Raw genomic sequence first — 20,716 nt, 5'->3', positions numbered from 1 at the left:
TTAAAATACAATAAGAGGCAATGATTTTTTTTGCCACACCAGACCCCCTTATGCTTCTAAAATGCAGGTTTCCTTAGGGCTGGAGAAGATTTCAGAATCGTATAGATAAATACAAATTCAGAAATCATTTGTATTGCTAAAAATGCTCCCCTCTCCCACCTAGTGGTTGACATAAAAAGAGCACCCAAGAAGTGCTGTCTCCTGAAAGCTCAGACTCAAGCACAATGCACTGAAATGGCTGCCTACACACCAATATTACAGCTAAAAATACACATAAAGAGAAAAAACAAAGCATTATCAGGGTCAAACAGCAAAATAAAGGGGTGGTTCACCTTTAAGTTAACCTTTAATATGTTATAGAATGGTCAGTTTTTAGCAACTTTTCAAATTGTCTTCATTGTTTAATTCTATAGTTTTTGAATAATCTCTCTTTTTCTACTGACTCTTTCCAGCTTTCAAACATCTAAAAAACTATTCCTCTGTGAGCTTACGATTTTATTGTTTTTATTTCTTATCTGTCTGTTTAGGCCCTCTTCTATTCATATTCCAGTCTCTCATTCAAACCACTTCCTGGTTAAATTTGGACCCTAGCAACCATATAGCTGCTGAAATTCCAAACTGGAGAGCTGATGACCAAATAGTGAAATAATACCACAAATAGTAAAAAATGAAAACCAATTGCCAATTGTCTCAGAATATTACTCTCTACATTATACTAAAAGTTAACTCAAAGGTGAACGGCCCCTTTAAAGCTTGAAAACTAAAGTGCTTAAAGGAGACATTTAGCATAAGTGAACCCCACCATTCCTGTAGGCATTAATGAATACTATTTAATGCTGACTCACCTCTGGCCTAAAAATGATCATTGACATTAAAAATGACCCCTTTGGGGACACGGAGAGCAACATCCAAGTCACTTGGGGGTGCCTAACATTTTGGCACCCCAAAGTGACTTAGCCTTTCCTTCTCCTTTAAGGTATATCTATATGGCCAAAACTATGCCAATACCTGTCCAACAGTTCATTCTAAAGCCAGGTGCTAACATGAAGTTCATACTGTCAGTTTAAACATCCTCTCCCCTACTATTTTGGAAGGCTTTCCTCTACATCAGTGCTGTCCAACTTTTACGGTGCCGAGGGCCGGAATTTCTCTAGTATACATGGTGGAGGGCCGCTAATGGAAGCCAGTTTTGACCACTCCCCTTTTTGAAACCACACCCACTTCAAACCACACCTATTTTATCACAATGGTGGTAGCACAGCAAAATCCCAAATGCTTGGTCCTTACTGTGGGGATATCAACCATCATTCATATGTGAAAGAATTATGTCATATTAAGATATACCCTTAAATTCCATATGCCTCCTCCTCCCCTGTGGATAGCACAGCAACCCCCAGTACATAATTACACACCTTAGGGGCCATTTAATGGCTATTTCCAACTGCTAACAAACTCCCACAACAAACCCCTGCCAGGTTCACCTCCCACAAGCAGGATAGGGCAAGCAGAGTATGGCACACACAGGCAGCACTCTGCCTTTCCTATGCTGTCTGTGTGTGCCATACTCTGCCTGTCCTACCCTGCCTGTGTGTGCCATACTCTGCCTGTCCTACCCTGCCTGTGTGTGCCATACTCTGCCTTCCCTATGCTGCCTCTGTGTGCCATACTCTGCCTGCCCTACCCTGACTGTGTGTGCCATACTCTGCCTGCCCTATGCTGGCTGTATGTGCCATACTCTGCCTACAGTACCTATGTCTGAGGTGTGCAGAAGTGAACAATGGGAGTGATTACAGTCTGAGCCTGAGGTGTGAACACTGCAGGGGGTGAACAATGCAGGTATTAAAAGGTGTGAAAAACACAGGGGATTACATTTTTAAACAATACAGAGGGATTACAGCCTGAATCTGAGGTGTTAACCATGCAGGGGGCCAGTTAATCTCAGTACTGATACCATTGAATGCTTACTCAAAGGTAAGCCATCAAAGCAGCCAGACAGGTGGGGGGCCACACAGAGGGGGGTCGCGGGCCGCCAGTTTGACAGCACTGCTCTACATGACGGAATGTTGTTGGTGGGATTTGTTTCTATCCACTTTTATTGAATGATTCATTCTGGTTCCCATTGGCCTTTCAATTCATCCTCCAGGTATTTAGTTGGTTTGAAGTCAGAGCTCTGTGCAGAGCCAGTGAACTTTTTCTACCCCACCTCTGCAAACTAATTCTGTATGTATATTACTTAGTCCATGGGATTTTTATCATTTTTTTATTATTATCATAGCGGTTTATTCCACAAAGTAGCATGTTCAACAATTTAAAAATGTCATTGTATGATGTAGTGGCATCTTTGTCTTCAATGATGGGTATGGCTCACTTTACAAACGTGTATGCATTGATGTTGTTGCAAGCTCTGGTATTGTACTTTTAATTTTATAAAACACATAACAGAAATATTTGTAACATGTTTTTATTTATGTGGTATTAAAATTACCTTAAAAAACCAACTATAGAAAGAGTTTACATACGTAATGTACAGTTATATATATAAGCCACAGGTAACATGAAATATGAATGCTACTCTCTATATTGAGAGTATTTGCATAGTTTACTTTTCATCATTCAGCATTATCCACCTGCCAGGCCAGTGGTTGAAGAGGAGACATTCACTTTTCTGAGGTGCCCAAGATAAGCCAAGATAATAAGAGAGGGTAGTAAATATCTGCGTGTTTTACTGACCAGTGGTCTGCTTATTAAGAACTGATGCCCTGGCCAATTAGAAAATGCAGACAAGTCACAGGTTGTTTTAAAAAATAAACTGCAACCTAGATGATTGAACAAGTAGCCCAAAACCTGAGGAAAACAGTCTGACACCCTGAACAGCATAGGAATGTGTGATATAGTGTACCTTAATGTCCCCTGCACGCAAAGAGGTATCATCATATGCAAGATACAGTCATACTGTCTTGCAGTGTACCATGCCATTTTGTAATTCACACAGAAGTTTATACATATAATATACACTGTACATGTGCCTACCCCCCAAGTGATACATACATACAAATAATAAATATGTACATAAACACATAACATTGGGTTCCTATAAAAGGTTTGGTTGTGATTTGACTCCAATACTACATCTGTTGGATAGAGAAGCTGTAGTGTCTGAATCCCTCCATGATATATTACAATGCTGTATGCGGATAACATTACAGATATGGACATTGCGTTTGCATAAGGTACCGTCCCAAGGAGAGATTAGACACCTGTGATAGATCTCTGCTACCACTGGCATTCCAAAATGCCTTTCCACTGGCAACAAAGGGAATCGCTGGTGGAAAGGCCTACACATTGCTTCTGTCACAAGCAACTTCGCTTGACTTAGGAAAGCCAAATCAATGTGTAGGCCTCATTACCTTAAATAAACTCAAGAGAAAGAGTAAATTGCTTATCTGCAAATGGGCAATGCCCTAGTTAAAAATAACACAAACTTTATGAACAAAACAGACTGTGTGGAATATGTAGCCTTTCAAAATTTACCACATTCTACAGAAGGTACAATTTAAATTGATTGTACCTTAATTTTATGTTCCACTACTTTTCTGTCACTTCCGTTGTTATTTCCTCTACAACTGCCCAATCTTCTAGTGTTACTAGAAAGGAAAGTTACCTAGGGGTAAGTTACCCATGTTCACATGCTTCCCATTTCTTCTTCCTGTACTGTAGACTAAAAACAAATCTGTATAATGAAAGAAAGAAGCAGCATTCTGATAAACTTTTATTAAAACTTTCATTTTTAAGGTAAAAAGTAAATGTAATGAAAAAATGAAATGAAAGAAGAAACTGGCTGCCCTTTGCTTTTCTCTGGACTGCTGGTTCTGATTACACATACACTTGAAACAATGTAGCAGTAATTCCATTTGCAACAGGGCCTTGCACCTTTCTCTGTGTTTCAGTGTTAGTCAAAACCAGCAGTAAAGTGAATAGATCAAGATAGACTGGTAGTAATAACTTATATCAAGGCAGTATCTTACCTGACAAATTGGAATAGTTGCTTAACATTTTCTTTCATTGTGCAGAATTTTATTTTTACAGTCTGTAGAATACAGGCCTTTATTTTATACATAGATATAGGGATTGCCTCCTAACTTGATCGCTTTACTTCCTAACATACTTTTTGATTTTCCATCTCTAATGCTGGCTACACATAGATAATGTTTATAGATATGCAAAAACACAAAAATGCATGGCCATACTACACTAACTCAGTGGACTGGTCCATGGGTCGATAAGTGGCAAACTTAACTTACAAAATGCCACCACAAAGCTGGGCTGTCCCATTCAGAGGAACCACTGATCTTATTTGGGTGTATTTTCTTTGAGGTGTATGCCACAAAGCTTTATGGCATGTTATTGCTTTGTTTTTTGTGGTATAATTAAAATAATAAAATATTTAGAACCACTTCATGCCTTCTTTTAGTCCCCATGAAGAATACAAATATAGTTCATCATTTGGTTATTATTGTCTTGGGGCATCTCAGTGGAGAGAAGTGTAGCTAGATAAGCAAAAGTCCCCCTAGTTTTCTTCCATATTTCACCAAGGAAGTAGGTGCTACTTTATCTAGTGGGTAGAATAGAATGTGCCTTCCATTTGTCATTTAGTTCCCTTGCATGTGTTGTCCGTAGCACCACAACTTTTTTTTTCTTATCTATGGTGCACTAATGTATCTAGAGCATACACAATATGCAGAATATATTTGAAATGATTCGGAAAACATAATCTTTCCCTTACATGTCAGTTTGGTGTACAAGTAGCTGTCAATATTCAGCTGGCATTTAAAAAAGTATTAATTAATATCTATAATATATGTTTGGCTTTGCTTACTTCTCTGTAGATACCTTAAATCACCCAGAAGCTACAGTGGTTTTTTCATATGCACGAATGTTGTCTTAACCAGACACTGCATAAAATTAAACAGAATTACACAAGACTATTCTATTCACTGCGATAGAATCAAGTCTTAACAATTTTTTTTCTGTTACTGTATTGATAAATATTTGTTCAGTTTCAAAACTAACCAGGTTTTCCTGCTGCCTTTTTTTAAAATAAACTTCAGTTCCATTTTTTACCAAGTGTCAAATAAGTAATAAGCTCTTTCAGTTTCAAGCCAGCTTTAGCCGCAATAGTGATTAAATTGGCCTACAATTACAAAATTATAATATGTATTGATGATGATGATGATGCTGAAATATGTCGGCTATGTAAGCCCACCCCACATGGCATATACTAGAGAACATAGAAGATTGACAGCGGTGATCTGATGTAGATGTCATATGGGTTATAGATGTGCTGCTGCATTTGTTACTCTATTAATGAATCTAAAGTGATAAAACTAAAAACGTTTTAGAATTAGGGGCTTTTTAAAAATCAAACATTATGGGCAGTATAATTATAACTGGAAACTGGTTAGGTTTAAAAGCCTACTTAAAACCTGTTGTACAGGGAGTCATACCAGTGGGAAAAATGTTCTCATTTGAAGCAATAATTTAATTGTGTTTGCAATCTGTCTTCCATACTGTGAATATTTTTGTCCTGTAAGGACTCACCACAAGCAGACATAAGTATAAGCTTTGTATTCTGACAGGTAACAGCCAAGAGTACCAGGTGTCTGATATATTCATAAAAGTGAGTAGCGCCCTACCAGGTAAAAACATAGTTCAGTTCATTGTATACTTGGAGGAGACTGAAAGAGTTTATTTGACCAAACTTCTAATCTTTGGTTTGCTTCAGTGTGTGTGTTTTTAATAGGCACTATATGTATGTATCAGTACACCTCTGATGCAATCTATTTATTACTAAGTGCAAAATTCAATGATGCTCAAAATAAGTCCAGCACAGTGTTGATCCACTTTGAATACTGTATAAAAAAAGTTTTAAGCAGTCCTTCTTGCATATACAAATGTGCAAACTGGCATATTGTCATTTCTTTGTAATATGATTTAAAATACTTTTTTTTTTTATCTGGTTGTCCCTTTTCCCATCCTTAATGTTTTTAAATTACTCACAAAGTCTGACTTCACAGGGCATGTGAAGTTTCAACACAGTCTCCAAATGTGACCTATTATGATATACATTCTTATCATTCCCTAGACTAGAAGGCATCATGATTTTGGCATTTGGTCTAAGGTGCTTCCATTTATATTAATCTTCCTCATTGTCTGAGATTCAGGGGCCTGGAGCAAAGGGTGTGTAAGAATGACCTGTGCATTGGTAAAGGATGCTATTCTACCACTGCCCCCAATCTGTATGTTCACTGTTGTGGAATAGCTTGCCTTCAAATTGGCTTTCTCTTTTCCAATAGATGTGTCCCATTTGTCTCCATTTCCAGCTCCTACAGTACTTTTTGAGCGCTGAATAACATGTGTGTGTGGGATAGTTGAATCAAGTGATCCCACTCTTTTTGGGGATTTTTTGGACCCTACAGATGGACATCCAGTTGGTTTTACCAAACTTGGCTCAACTCTGTTCTGGTGAGTAGTGGACTTTTGAAATTTAAGTGGTCCATACTTTGAGCGTAGCTCACGTACATCAGGCCAGTGTATACTGGTTAGTTCATGAGAGCTAATGCCACTTGGCCCTGAATGGGTATCAGGGCTCCGGCATGGTGGCGATTCACTGCTGCTCCAGAATCGGCTTTCTTCATCAGTTGACCCCAGTGGAGAGTTTAGTGCACTCCTTGGGCTGACAACTCGGTCTCTTCCAGATGGAAAGCAGTTTCCCAAAGATTTTCTGGCGTGGAAAGGAAATCCATGTCCTGGGTCAGGTGACTGAGGCATGATAGAAGGGCTTGTGCAGGTTGGTGTAGAATTTGTTGAAGATGATGATGATTTCTCTACCTGGCTAAACGATAGTGGTGTGAAAGAACAAGACCTAGAACTAGAGAAGGAGGGCATCCGAAATGACTTTGGAGCAGACCTTGGAGGAGGAGAGCACATTCGAGTGCGGAGAGGCAGTGGGGATTGTACGCGTGAATTTGGCTCAGATACAGTTGAAGTTGGTGTTGTTTTTATTGGAGGAGGGTAGGGAAAGGCAATAAGAACAGCAGAACCAGGTGACAGGCATACAGGGCTATCCTCATCATTATCTCCAAAGTTTATTTCCTGGCAATTATTTGTGAAAGAGGCTGGACTTTGAATGCCTTGATTTCCGGAAAGTGCTTGCATTGGTTTTAAGTCACCTAGTATGTGTTCTTCTTCTTTTGTGTCATCCCTCTGAAATGATGGTTTCATGCTTCTTGTTTTAATGCCATTTTCAGGTAATTGCGGATTAATGTGTGATGAACAACCAGCCAATGGTTTTGCGATGACTGGGGCAGGACAAGGATTTTTGAGTAGTGTTTCTTGAGTGTTTATTTCACCGTCTGAGCTTTTAGACATGTTGAGTGGTCTTCTTTTCATGTAACCTTGCCCTGCATGTGATGCTGACAGATACTTAGAAAGAGTCATAGCACTGGACAGTTTCCTTTGTAAAGCAGAGGGGTTGAAAATGTTGGGGACTGTCTTAGATTCACCTATCTGTATTTTGTGTGGATTTAACAATGTTTCCTTGGCACTCTGGAACTCATGAGCAGTTGAAGTCTTGCTCTTGAAAGATGATGAGCGAGTTGCCAGATTAAGCCTCTTTGAGTTGTTTGGGTTATCTCTGGACGCAATAGAAAATGAGGAGTCCAACTGAAGCCTCTGCATTACATCAAATACAGATGGGGAGACACCTCTGTTTTTATGAACTTTGTCGGTGTCATACTGTTTAGCTATTATGTTTTTAGATGATGGGAGAATATAATCTTCAGTGTGTGATTGTGACCCATTTTCAAAAACTTGTGCCGATAATGGTTCAACAGTATCTACCATAACAGGAAAATGCAGGGCTCTCTCTGATGAATTTGTGTCTTGTGTAATTTCCTCTGTCATTTTCTGATTTTCAATATAATTTTGATCTGTTATCGTGACCTCCTCTTTCATGTTTTCAAAATTCATTTTTGCTTGTTCTCCATTAGGAAAATCTTTTGGCTGTTCTTCTGTTTGCATCTTAGGAGATTCTGTGCTACTGTCTGCTTCTAATTCATTGAAATCCATATGTATTTTGTCCTCATTTTCAGTGTATGTCTTTCTTTGGCTGGGTGAATGTGGCTCAGGTTCTATAGGAAGCAGATTTTTATCAAAACTATGCTGAAGTATTCTAACTGATGCATTAAAATCCATTAAGTTGTTTTTTTCAGATATCTCACCCAAATTAGCTACAAGTTCTTGTTTTTCTTTTTCCTCTGCTGTATATCCAACAAGCAGTAATTTATCAGTCATGGCCATACCAGTACCCAAATCATTACTTGTTTGTGAAGGTCCCAGGACAGAGTTAGATGTTACACACTGAACCACTGCCACTCTGTTTTCATCTGCATGTATTGTTACTTCTTGTTCTTCATTACTTTCAAGTGATAATTTGGTCATGATCTCAATAACTGGTTCCTCTGTCAAGGGAATCTGAAGCTTGTCTTCAAGTGGCTGCTCTGAAAGTGTTTCTTTACTTGACAAGGGCTGGGTGCTGGAGTAATCCACTGTATTTAAATATTCTTTGTAGAGTTCTCCAGTGATCTCTCGAGCTGCAGATAAAAGGGGGCTATTCTCCTGAATGCAGTTAATATGCAAAAGTGTCTCATGGATCACCAGATGACCATAAGAATGAGGCTCTGTGGACAAAAAAGTAACCTAATTAGCATGTATGCAACACAAATTGATGTTTATTTTCAGACAAAACACATTATAAGAGAACAAGGTTCTTTCCTATTATCCCAATGGCCTCTACTGACAAAACAGTTTGTCTTACAGCAAGGGAGTGATAACTGTAAATTAGTTTATTGTAAAAGTTAGAGGTTTTCTTCTTGGTCTTAGAAAAGGACATTATTGCTTTGCTAAAGAGCTTCACAAAAGGAAATACAGGTGATTGTTAGCTTAATCCTTTACTCAATTCCTGGTATCTAAAGCCCTCCCTGTATTGCCCAGTATGGGTAAATATTGCATTATATTTGGATTAATGTGTGCTATATTGTAAAATATATAAAATTCGAATGTAAAAGGTTGCAGGCTAGAGTGCTTTCCCTCTTTCGCGTAAGAAATAACTTTTTATCTAGTTATACTTTACCTGTTACACTCTTGTCTGCAGCCTTTTCCTCAATAACCTGTGGGAGAGTCTCCACTATAGCTTTACTCTGATAAACTGTTGGTCTCTTGTTATCACCATTCCTTCTTTGTGTCTTCATCCTGCCAATCTTCTCGCTATACATTTTGGCCAACAGTTGCACCTTGTTAATGATCTTTTCAGAGTTCTCAAGTAAACATCTATCCTCTGTCTCATACAGGCTTAGGCCTGAAGGACAGCATATTTCTTTGCTTTCCCCAGGATCACCTATCATGCTAGGAATTATGATTTTATGGTGGTTCTCCTGTCTGGTGATTTTTTCCTCCATGCTCTGCTTTTTCTGTTCCTTGCTTGTGTCCCCTTTTGGTAGAATTTCTTTAGACGCCTGAGGCACATCTGCATCACATTCCTCCATGATAACCAGGGCATCTTCTGATGCCCCCATCCTTTTCTTACACAATTTTCCTCTTCTTGGTGTTGCAATGCTCTCAATTGGATTTGGCTTTTCCTTTTCCTTCCAGGCTTTACGGATCTCAGCACATGACAAATATTCTGACTCTTGTTCTAAAGGAAGTGTAATGGGGCTCTTGATTTCTGCTAGGGGCAAAGGGACCTGGCTATCTTTATCTAAGCGAGACCATGGTTTTCTAGAAGTGCTAACTTGCTTATTTCTTCCTATATATTCAGTACTTCCAAATAAACTCTTTTCTTTGTCTTTTTTGACCTCTTGTTGAAGAATGTAATTGAATCTCAAAATAGAGTCCTTCACCACTCCTGTTGGAATATAAGAAATGCTATCTTCTTTGCTTAAATAAGATACTCCTGCTTCTGCTGTGTCATAGTAATTTTTAATCCTCTCAATCAGCAGACGATCATCTTGTGTTAGGGTTGAATCCCTCTTAGTTTTGAGGCTTTTCTCATTCTTCTCTGGCAATAGTTCTAGTTTGGCCAGCTCCTGAGAGCCACCTGTATCATCTACACTTGAATTCTCAGATTGAATGCAGCCACTAAGTTCTGTATTCTCCAATTCATTTAAACATAATTTGTCCAGGATCTCTTTCTGCTCAGGATTCTCTGTGTTGCATAAATCAGATGTCTCCTCCCGTTCCAGCTCTTCCAACATGTGAAGGGGTGATTCTCTAAGATCTCCTTTTTGCTCTTCTTCTTCTGATGACTCACTGTTAATATGTCCTTGGCGAACTGAAGCTTTGGAGGGATATTGGAGAGGATCCATGGAATCACAAAGGACTTCGGGGCCAGGAAATACATTTGCATGTTTCATTAGCTGAAGGTCATTTTCTGCCTCTGTTCCAGTTGTTTTAATTTCTATTGGTTCATAGTTTTGTAGCTGTTAAATCAAAGAAAGGCATTTAAAGTATGCTAAGTATAAACATCTATGGTAAAAAATTACCCTAATATTTAATAAAACACTAAATGTGCCCAGTAGCAGTAACCCATAGCAAGCAATATGATGTTTGCTTTTGAACAGGTGATCAGTCAGCATGCTGATTGGTTGCTATGGGTTAGTGGGAAAACTTAGTGCCTTTTTTAAATAATCCTGCCTAAATGTAAACAATGAAACTATAAATAATTAGATTGCATTCTGTATGAAGATGTACAAGGTAATTATCAGTGCAGCCAGAGAGGCAGCCAATGAAACTGAACAGGGCAAAAAGGCAACAGCAGATAATCTTTAAGCTGTGTATCATACATTTTGTTTAGTCCTCACATAGGAAGATAAATAGTAGTCAAATGTCATTAAATGAGAGCTAAAGCTTAACTAGAGAAGTAGGGTAGAAATGTTGTACATTATGTTATGGGCTTCTTTACCAGCCCAAGGCAACCACAGCCCTTTAGCAGGGAAGATCTGTGTCTCCAAAGATGCCCCCAGTAGCTCCCCATCTTCTTTTCTGCTGATTCACTTATTTCTCACAAATAAGGCTGATTAGTAATTAATTCAGATAATTACTATATGGCAGCTCTAAAGTAAGTGCAATTAGCACCAGAATGTAATAATTTACCCTGTAGCTTTAGCTTATATGACAGGCCACCAATTTTCTGCTTGATAATTTGCTACAACCCCCAAGCTTGGCTTCTCAACAGCTGCACAGAGCCACACTTCTAAAAAGATCGAATATGGGGAGCTTCTGTGGCAAGTTGGAGGACCTGCTGCTGTTAGCTTTAGGCTGGTGTAGTAAGTTCAGTATATAAAATATGGCATTTCTATCAAGATTCACTTTCAGAGTTTATTTCTTCTTTAATAGTTTTATACAGTACTATAACATGAAACCCTTTTAATACAACATTTGTAGGTACCTGGTCATTAGATACAAACTGTAAATGTATAAGAAATATTTCTTCTTTTTAATGTTACTATTTAAGAAGAAACCCCCCCATTACATTTAAGAGATTAAAACCTCAGCGTAAAGAAATATATATATATATATATATATATATATATATATATATATATATATATACTATAAATATATATAATATATACCTTTCTGATAAAACAGGCAATAGCTCATATTCAGACCATACTGATATGCCTGAAAATAAACCCTGCGATACATACCCTTAGACACTGTCCAACATTAGTGAGCTGTATACCCTAAATATGTGTGTGAGTGTACCTGTATCTGTGCCTAGGGCAGCATCTTAAAAGGAAGGGCAGCCCTTGCTTGCCTTTATAGAGCACACACACACATATATTTTTTTTCAGACAAACATATTTCTATATAGGGCAGTGCATATTAATCTGGTGCTGTTTGAATGCCTGCACACAACCAAAGTTGCTCTTCTCATTTTCTACCAGTAGATGGAGCAGTGGAGTAAAAATATATTTACCAAACAAAATTAGAGAGAATTTGCCTTTAAATACAAACCATTTTACCATCTATTTTTCATTTACAATATATATGTGTATATTTGTTTATAATATATGTGTATATACCTCTATAACCTCAATTTTACATTGTGGGCCTGCCAATTTATAGTGCATTTCAATGGGTGCTTTTCCCTGATTATAAATGTTTTTCTGGATTTTAAACAAAAACTTTGTCCTAATGTTCCCAAAAATGGCTGTTTGTCTTTTATAAATCTTATTATGCTATTATTAGTTAAATAAAGAGGTTTAAAATACTAACCAGATAAATATTTTGCTATGGTTCTGTCTATGAATAGTCAATACCAATGAGTCTGCACCTCATACAGCCATGCAGAAATGTATTGCTTTAGGTTGTGCATCTGACTGGTACATGCCCCCCCCCCCAATAGTGTAACATTAATTCTGCAATGCTTAACCCTTGTCAATTACACAATAAATACTGTATTTCAAAGTAAAAAGTATATTTCAGTGTATTTCAAAGTAAAACTGAATTATTACAATGAATTATATATTTGATTTTCTTAGGTAGTATCATATACTTTTATTGCACAGTGCTATCTACTGGCAGAAATGAGAATGGCAATTATATAATGAAATAAATGTAGTGCACACTAAATTAATGCAGCTTTACAGCTGCTGTCAGATATCAGTGGAAGTTACCCAGCTCCTGTGCATGCGCTTTTGCATTCTGCCACCAAAAACATGGCAGTCGCCGTCCTATACCCATCATTTAGTGAACCTTGTATTCTACATATGTGTCATCTCTGCAATGGCCTGTTAAACATCTCCAGACTTCTGCTAGCATGTGACCATGGTTACCCCGGCAATTATATAATTGTCCTGTCTCTCTAATTCCACTTCATAGCAAACTGTGGGATTAGAAGTCACTTCGGAGTTCCATGACCTTTGGCCTTGTGCTTTTATATAATCATGGAACTGCACTGTAACTTATAATATTCTTATATTTTACAACAGGGAGTATATTTTACATATATAAAATAAATACATATATAAATAAAAAAAAGTACATAGTGAATAGGGGCAATATCATTCACTGAATTGTGGTCAGTTTATGCAAGTGAGAACTTTGCGGGGTGGGGAGGACCTTATAAGGTGAGGCCTACACTTGGCTGTTTAGGGCAATCATATGCTAGTAGTATGCAATTAGAGATTGAAAGGGCACCTCAAATAGGTAAAGTGTATCTTGCACTATGGTCCAGGGGATATAAAGAATGAGCTGCGCTGACAGTGGCACTGCCCTTACTACTCTGGCACAAGCTAGTGTGCAGTTGTGTTAAAAGCCATTATTTTTATTGTTGTCCCTTCACTTGAGAGGGGGCTGTAAATTCTGAACAGACACAGCTTAATTCATTCAGTGTTCATACACCATTGATGTGTATATAAAGGCATAGAGAAATAATCACATTGAATTTTTTTGCGCTCTGATCAGTTGTGAAGCATTAACCTCCTCCAACATGGATGCAAGTTCAAAAATATATACAATTACAACAAGGAAAACTTTAGGCAAACTTTTCTCACCCCCATCCACTGGACGATCTTTACCTAGAGCTTCTGGCAAGCAGCAATTGAGAACACTGCTCTGATTGGTGGGGGATTCAGTGCTTTGAAAGGTTAGAGCTCATTTCCATCTCATTTTCAAGTAACATTGATAGAAATATATTTGTTAATACACAAGTGTTCTGGAGATATATTAATTGACTATAATACATATTATTGCTCTTATTCTGCAGCTGCCAACATTATATTTTTATGTAGAATTCACAGGGGGTCACGCTGAGTGTCCTTTTATGAAATATTTGATTATTGAAACTTAGCAGTAGCTGCTGCATTTCCCACCCTAGGCTTATACTCGAGTCAATACGTTTTTCCAGTTTTCTTAGGTAAAATTAGGATCGGCTTATACTCGAGTATATACGGTACTGGTATTTCAGAAATACTTTGTATTTATGTTTTAATGTAAAACTGATATTGTTTTGAATGGTTTATAGTAGGCTTGGTAGATACTTGTTGTACTATTAAATTAATATCTCTTACATTTTTAAATTAATATAATGTATTAAGCTGTAGTTTGAGAAGAAAAGTAACATGTTGGACTCTAGCGCTGTTCTTTCTCCAGCTGCAGTACTGAGGGTGCAGCCAGCGTGATAACTGCCACAGACTCTGAAATGTGCAGGTATAGGGTTGGGGATTTGGTAAGGCATTAGAATTTTAAAGAAACAGTAAAACCAAAAAATGAAAATGTACCAAAGTAATTAAAGTAAAATGTACTGTTGCCATGTACTGGTAGAAGTTGAGTGTTTGGTTCTGAAAACCTACTGTAGTTTATATAAGTACCCTGCTGTGTAGCCATGGGGGCAACCATTTAAAGGGGAAAAGGCACAGGTTACATGGCAGATAACAGATAAACTATGTAAAATACAATGGTGTTTTATCTGTTATCTGCTATGTAACCTGTGCCTTTTTTTGTTTTTTTTCCAACTTGAATGGCTGCCCCCGTGGCTACACAGCAGCTTATTTATATAAACTTTAGTAGTATTTCTGTAGCAAACACCCCAGTTTTACCAGTCTAGAGCAATAGTATATTATATTTTAATTACTTTAAAACACTTTTATTTTTTTGTCTTGCTGTTCCTTTAAAAAAGAACACCACAAGGATTGTTTGTAAGTAACGGTAGGTTCCTATAAAAAAAAAAAATAGCAAAAGAATGCGTGCGTTTTTCTCTTTGCAACAGAATTCTTTTTTTATATATATAATTTTTTTTCTGTAGAGCTATAATGTTAACTCTCAGCAAAATATTTCTGTTTATAATTAAAGTTTGAAGAGCATTGCTGAAAAACAGCTTCCCAAAAAGGGTTTTGCATAAAGATATATTAATTCAAATATTTAACATGTAAGCCTTCTATCTGGCTGGAACAAATAACTGCAGGCTAACTAGGGGAAACATATGGAACCCATTATGTATTTGGTGCCAGTTTATCTAGCAAAAACTCTGATCATTAAGTCAATTTTGTAAAGCCATCGGATTCAAAAGATTTCAAATCAGGAATAGAGATTGACCTCATTTCCACTTAATTATCTCACATTTTCCCACAACAAACCTATGGTTTGGGTTGTTCAAACACAATCTGTGAAATCCCAAAACATCTAAAAAATGTTACAGTTAAGAAAAGGATAAGACTGTAAACCACAGCTCCAAACTAACAGCAACTAAAGGACTTCCCACACATCTCTTTTAATCAAGGAGATCTAATCTACAGCCCTCCAGCTGCCTGGGACCTTATAGACTGGGCAACATCTGCACAACTTTTGTCAACAACTTATCCAGCATGGGCCAACCTGTGTCCTTTGAATTGTTACTAGAATAAACCCCAGTTCACTAGGAAGTGGGCTGTTCTGCAACAGCCGGAGAACCGAAGGCCTGTGGCCTAGGTGTGGACCAAGAAAGTTTTTGGACCTGCACATGGTTAAGCCTCTAGAGACTTCTTTGTATGAAGTAATCATTTTAATAAACTCTGACTAACATACATACGGAATATCAAATATTTAGCCCTGGCCCACACTATCTGTACATGTATGTCTCTTCCAACACTTATATTGGGACCATGCAACTCTGTATGAGATAGCAATTACTCAATGAACTAGAAGGAAGTAAACGGCAAACTGCAAAGTCAACTGTTTAATAGCACATTTTCCCAAATAAAACATGAAGGCCGAAGAGATACACAACTATTGGAGAGTAAAACAATATGACTGGGTTATAAAATTAAAACTCTTCTTTTATTAGTCTATGTATAAGGTGGTTAATTAAAAGACAACAGGATCTAATACATACTGGGCAAAATAACTAAACGGGTATTATAGGTATTATATGGGGTGGTATTATTCTTTAATAAAGGCTGTGTATGAGGGCAGTGTTGTGAATTCCTAGATTCAGATTTATGCCACCAAACTAATTCTTTCTTAAACTACAGTGGTGGATCATGCACCTTCTCCATTGCACTCCATCAAATCAAACCCCCTACAATTCTCTGCTACATTAAGAGGTCAAAGTAATACCAATGGTCTGCCAAAATAATGGTAAATTAAAGAAAAAAAAAAAAGTTGTGCCTGATGTATGCTTTGCCTCACTAATGATGCCTTTTATTGCCTGTTTTGTATCTCCGTGGCCTTGACTTAGTAATTTACGGTGGTGTGATAAAAAGCTGTTGGCTTTGTGATGTAATCAGTTAAGGTACTTTATATTATATTTTAGGGATGGACTGAACCCACTTTTTTGGGGTTTGGCCGAACCCCCGAACCCACCCTGACGGATTCTGCCGAATCCCAAACCAAATCCGAATCCTAATTAGCATATGCTAATTAGAACCAGGAAGGGTTAAAAATTGCCACGCGCTGCGCGTACTGTGAAAATCTTTTACCCCTACCAATTATGAATGCTAATTGGTGTATGCTAATTCCGTTCGTCTGGGACCGTGGATTTGGCCGAAACGGAATCCTTCAAAAAACGGCTGGATTCGGCCCAAATCCCAAACCGAATCCGGGATTTGGTGCATCCCTATTATATTTATTCAATAATAGTAAGATCAGCACACAGTTGCTTCTGCCCCTAACTTTTTGAGTGATTGGTGCTGTATTTGTATATTTTGTATTAGATGACTTCTCCTATGCAGACTACAATTTATAAACTATATTATTATTATTATTTATTTCTAAAATTGCCCCCCCCCACCAAAAACAACCCTTTAGAAAATCTGACTTCTGATACACTAAGAGCCGGGACACTTTAATATGTAGATAAAATTAGCAGTACTTGGTGGGGAATGGACCCTTGTACATTTACTTAGGCAGCATCTCTTATTAACACAATACCTGCTCCTCTGGCTCTGTGTTGCTCCCTGCCAATGCAAGGCTCTCGCTTTGCTCCATGATGCCCAGGTCAGCTTGGAGTCCTCTCTTTTTCAGCAATTCCAGAATCTCCTCAGTGATGGAAAGACTTCCTGACAAAGCTTCCTCAGGCAAGCTGAAAGAGTTATCTTCCTCATATACCTCATCAGCCACCTCTAGGATACTGGACTCCAATGTACATACGCTGTCTGAGGACCTGAGAGACCCAGATGATGGGAAAAGTTCTCCTTCACTGCCGGCATGCTGGAGAGGAAATGACATGGGAAGACATGCTTAGCTATTTAATACAAATGTTTTTTAGTTAATACAAAAATGGGCAGACATTATAGGTGTGAAGTTATCCCAGCAAGATCGACAAGCCCAAATTATTCTTCAGGATTTTGTCACAGTACCATAAAAACTGTAACAACAAATAAAATTACATTGTTCATATTGTTTATGTTAATAATATCTATGATTAAGGCAGCTTATCAAATGGAGCTATGCATAGACAAAACTCCTCAATTGTGCCCAATGAATTAACAGCCCACAAAATGTAATCTACCAGGTTACTGCAATAGGAAAAACTAATTTACTGACCTTTATTGGCACCAAATCTGTAGTAAGAAAAGAAAAAATGATGAGAGTAAGACAGAGAAAGGATGAGAGCAGGAAGAAATCTAATTGGAATTGCTGTTCATATCAACTGAACACACACACAGGGCACACATTACATGTGGAACACAAGTATAGCTATGCTTAAAACATATAGAAATATAGTTTACATTGATGACACAGACATTTAAGGTTTGAATTTATTGTTATCTGTACATAAAATAATAATTCATAAAAGCCATTTTGATGTTTTGAAATCTGGTACTCTGCCAGTACCTATTAAATTGGGTGATTTAATGGTGTCTGTAAGTGGATGCATTGCCCAGAATGTATCAGTACTCATGAAAAATGTCTGTACATGGATGAACACATGCTGGTCACTTCCTGTACACCAAGTATCTGGCACACTCCACTTATTTCTTAGGAAAGACTGGGGGCATTTTTGTTAAAGGACCCCAGTCTTTGGCTATTAAAAAAGCATACGGAAGGCTGAACAACATGTATTTTACATATTGTTTATATAATTTGATGGAGTGTGATTGTTTGAATATTTTTATATTATTGTGATTAAAGTAGCATTCCCTCTTTTGAACCTAAGTTTTATTTCAGTTGAAGTCAGGTCTCATTTATGAAGACAAGTGCAAAGATTCACGCAAACTTGCATCCATTTAAATGCTATTCATATTTCTGAATGCTCCTCTGTTCTTGCACTTTGCACTCAATGTCAGTTATTTGCACTTTGTTAAATAAGGTGCAAGTGCTAAGTACAGGGCACATGGATACAAGGGAGCCATAGAATTAGCGCTTCCTTGTAAGGGCATCCTATGTGTGTAGCACCTACATACACAACTAACTTGCAGTTAGTGGATCACATGCTAACACTGTTTCTGGTTCCAAAAATGATGGCCTGATGCCAGAAAGCCATGAATGCAATTTAGCAACATGGATGCCAGTTTTTGTTTGCACTGTTAAACAGAGCCTTGGGCAGGCTGGATTACACATGGAATCTGCAGAGTTTTGTGCAGGATAAATTGCACACAGAATCTGCAGGGCCTTAAGAAGGTTGGATTGCACTGAGAATCTACAGAACCTTGTGCATGATGTGTTACATAGGGAATGTACCAAACCTTATGCAGAGCAGATTATACAGAAAATCTGCAGAACCTTGTGCAGTATGTCTTACACTGTCACTCTGTAAAGTACTTTTTAACATAGAATCTCCAAAATATTGCACAGAATGGATTACACATACTGTATTTGTTATCAGATTAGGAGAATTTCACTCACCGCTGTTTTCAAATGCAGCCTGAATTTCTTTTGCTGGTTCTGTTGGAATTAAAAATATATATTAATGTGGTGCATCTGGCACATGTAATCGGAGATAGGAAAGAAGGGGAAATATAAATGCACTTAAAGTGGTGAACTGAAACTTGATGTAAACAAATATTTTGTAATAAATTAAGCACTGAAGATAATACATTTAGTTTGGTACTACATCTGTTTTAGAATATATCACTGCAGTCATTCCCCTAAATGTGAAGGACATTAATATTATTAAGTATTCAAGCACCATCATACTCTGCAGCACTGTACAATAAGAGGGTTTATACATACAGAATTTCATACAAATTAACATACAAAGAAACCAGTATAAGAGGTGAAGAGGGCCCTGCCCAAAAGAGCTTACAATCTGTAAGGAGAAGAGGTTGAGACACATGAAGAAATGATTTATGTGGGATATTAGCATAGAAGAGATGACATAGATGAGATACAAAAATGGCTGCATTATCCTTATAATGATACCAGCCTGTGGCAAACATCTTGGGCAAAACTTGTTCTTGATCTTGCACCTGGCAAAAGAATGTGAATATTCACCAATGTGAAGTTAATTTGGCAAAAAGGTGTTGCATTCTCCTTTTAGTAAACTGCCAATGTCATGGCAAATTCTCACTTTTGGTGAAAATATTCCAAATGTTAACGTTTGCCCTTACATATAGCCACCAACACTCCCCTTTTTTACTAATAAAATGTTCACCATACTTACCAGACAGCCTGCGCCCACGGCGGTGCTGGGAGCCACTGTCCAAGCTTAGTGCTGAGAACAGTTTTTTGGACCTCTCAGGGCTGCACATGAGCTGTGGCGGCTCTGGAAAAGAAATAAATTGTGTCTTAAATCCTGGGAGAAAGTGTTCCCAACATATAATTTTTAGCTCTTAACCTGTTTTATATTCTGTAACTGAGGATAATAGTAAAACAATGCCAGCTATACATTGGCTGCACTCAGTGTATGAGGGTGCAGGCAGTTCTTTCTTCAGTGTCTTAAATTGTTTAAATGTTCTAGCTTTTCTGGACTCCTTGGCTAGTTGTAATGCCAGAATGTGTCTAAAGTACTGTCCAGAGCAGCAAGTATGAAGTCTGTTAGTACTCCAGCAGGGTGTTACTGATTAATAGAAGGAAGGAAGGCAAAGAGAATAGATTGTGCCCAGTGGCCAAGCGTGCCAAGACATAAGTGCTGGCAATCATCCTATCTCTTGGCTGATCACTCTAATTATCCTAAACTTTTATACTGTACTTTCAGAAAAAAATCTTTACCAGGAAATGACAAGGACATATGAGGGAGGAATTCATATTTAAATGAAACACACTCATGAGGTAAAAAAAGCACAGAATGAAGGGACAAAACATTATCCTACATGCAGGATCTTGGGATGTGCGGGGAGAGAGGGTGAGAGTAAAACACTAGTATTATATGAGAATGAGGTTTACAGAAGGGAAGGAGGGTAGCCAAGGCTCCAATCTGGCACGACAATAGTTTGGTGGGTCAGTCAGAACAAGAAACCCAGACGTAAAATAACTAAGAAGCACCAGCCATCATAACCAAATTATTAGGACATATAAGTAATTTCTCATAACTGTAAGGTTCCAGAACCACAGAGATGTATGCTGTGCCAGCTCTAGAGTGTAACAATGGAACCATTTTCTACAAATGGCTTTTGATTATAGTAGCTATCTGAACTTTGCACATCTGTGCCTGGGCCACAAGGGACATTGTGGATAGATTATATTATCATTTGGTTTCATGTAAAAATAACACTCTGCATACATGATCTAATTTCAT

At 37.8% G+C, this 20,716-nt stretch overlaps 1 protein-coding gene across 1 annotated transcript in view; it reads right to left on the bottom strand.

Moving 5' to 3' along the window:
- Window positions 1-2,445: 2,445 nt before the first annotated feature.
- The window catches only part of plekhg2 (pleckstrin homology and RhoGEF domain containing G2), a 75,291-nt gene continuing 57,020 nt past the window's right edge, over window positions 2,446-20,716 (bottom strand). Inside the window, exons 14-19 of the mRNA XM_002938593.5 lie at window positions 19,643-19,744; window positions 18,886-18,924; window positions 17,584-17,600; window positions 16,969-17,247; window positions 9,191-10,535; window positions 2,446-8,738 (exon numbers count right to left, since the gene is read on the bottom strand). Of these exons, the coding sequence (XP_002938639.3) occupies window positions 6,154-8,738; window positions 9,191-10,535; window positions 16,969-17,247; window positions 17,584-17,600; window positions 18,886-18,924; window positions 19,643-19,744 (4,367 nt within the window). The 3' untranslated portion in view covers window positions 2,446-6,153. The remainder of the gene's footprint in view (window positions 8,739-9,190; window positions 10,536-16,968; window positions 17,248-17,583; window positions 17,601-18,885; window positions 18,925-19,642; window positions 19,745-20,716) is intronic.

The sequence above is a fragment of the Xenopus tropicalis genome, chromosome 8 (genome assembly GCF_000004195.4).
Source record: "Xenopus tropicalis strain Nigerian chromosome 8, UCB_Xtro_10.0, whole genome shotgun sequence".
Taxonomy (NCBI): domain Eukaryota; kingdom Metazoa; phylum Chordata; class Amphibia; order Anura; family Pipidae; genus Xenopus; species Xenopus tropicalis.
This window is presented reverse-complemented; position numbering and strand designations above follow the sequence as displayed.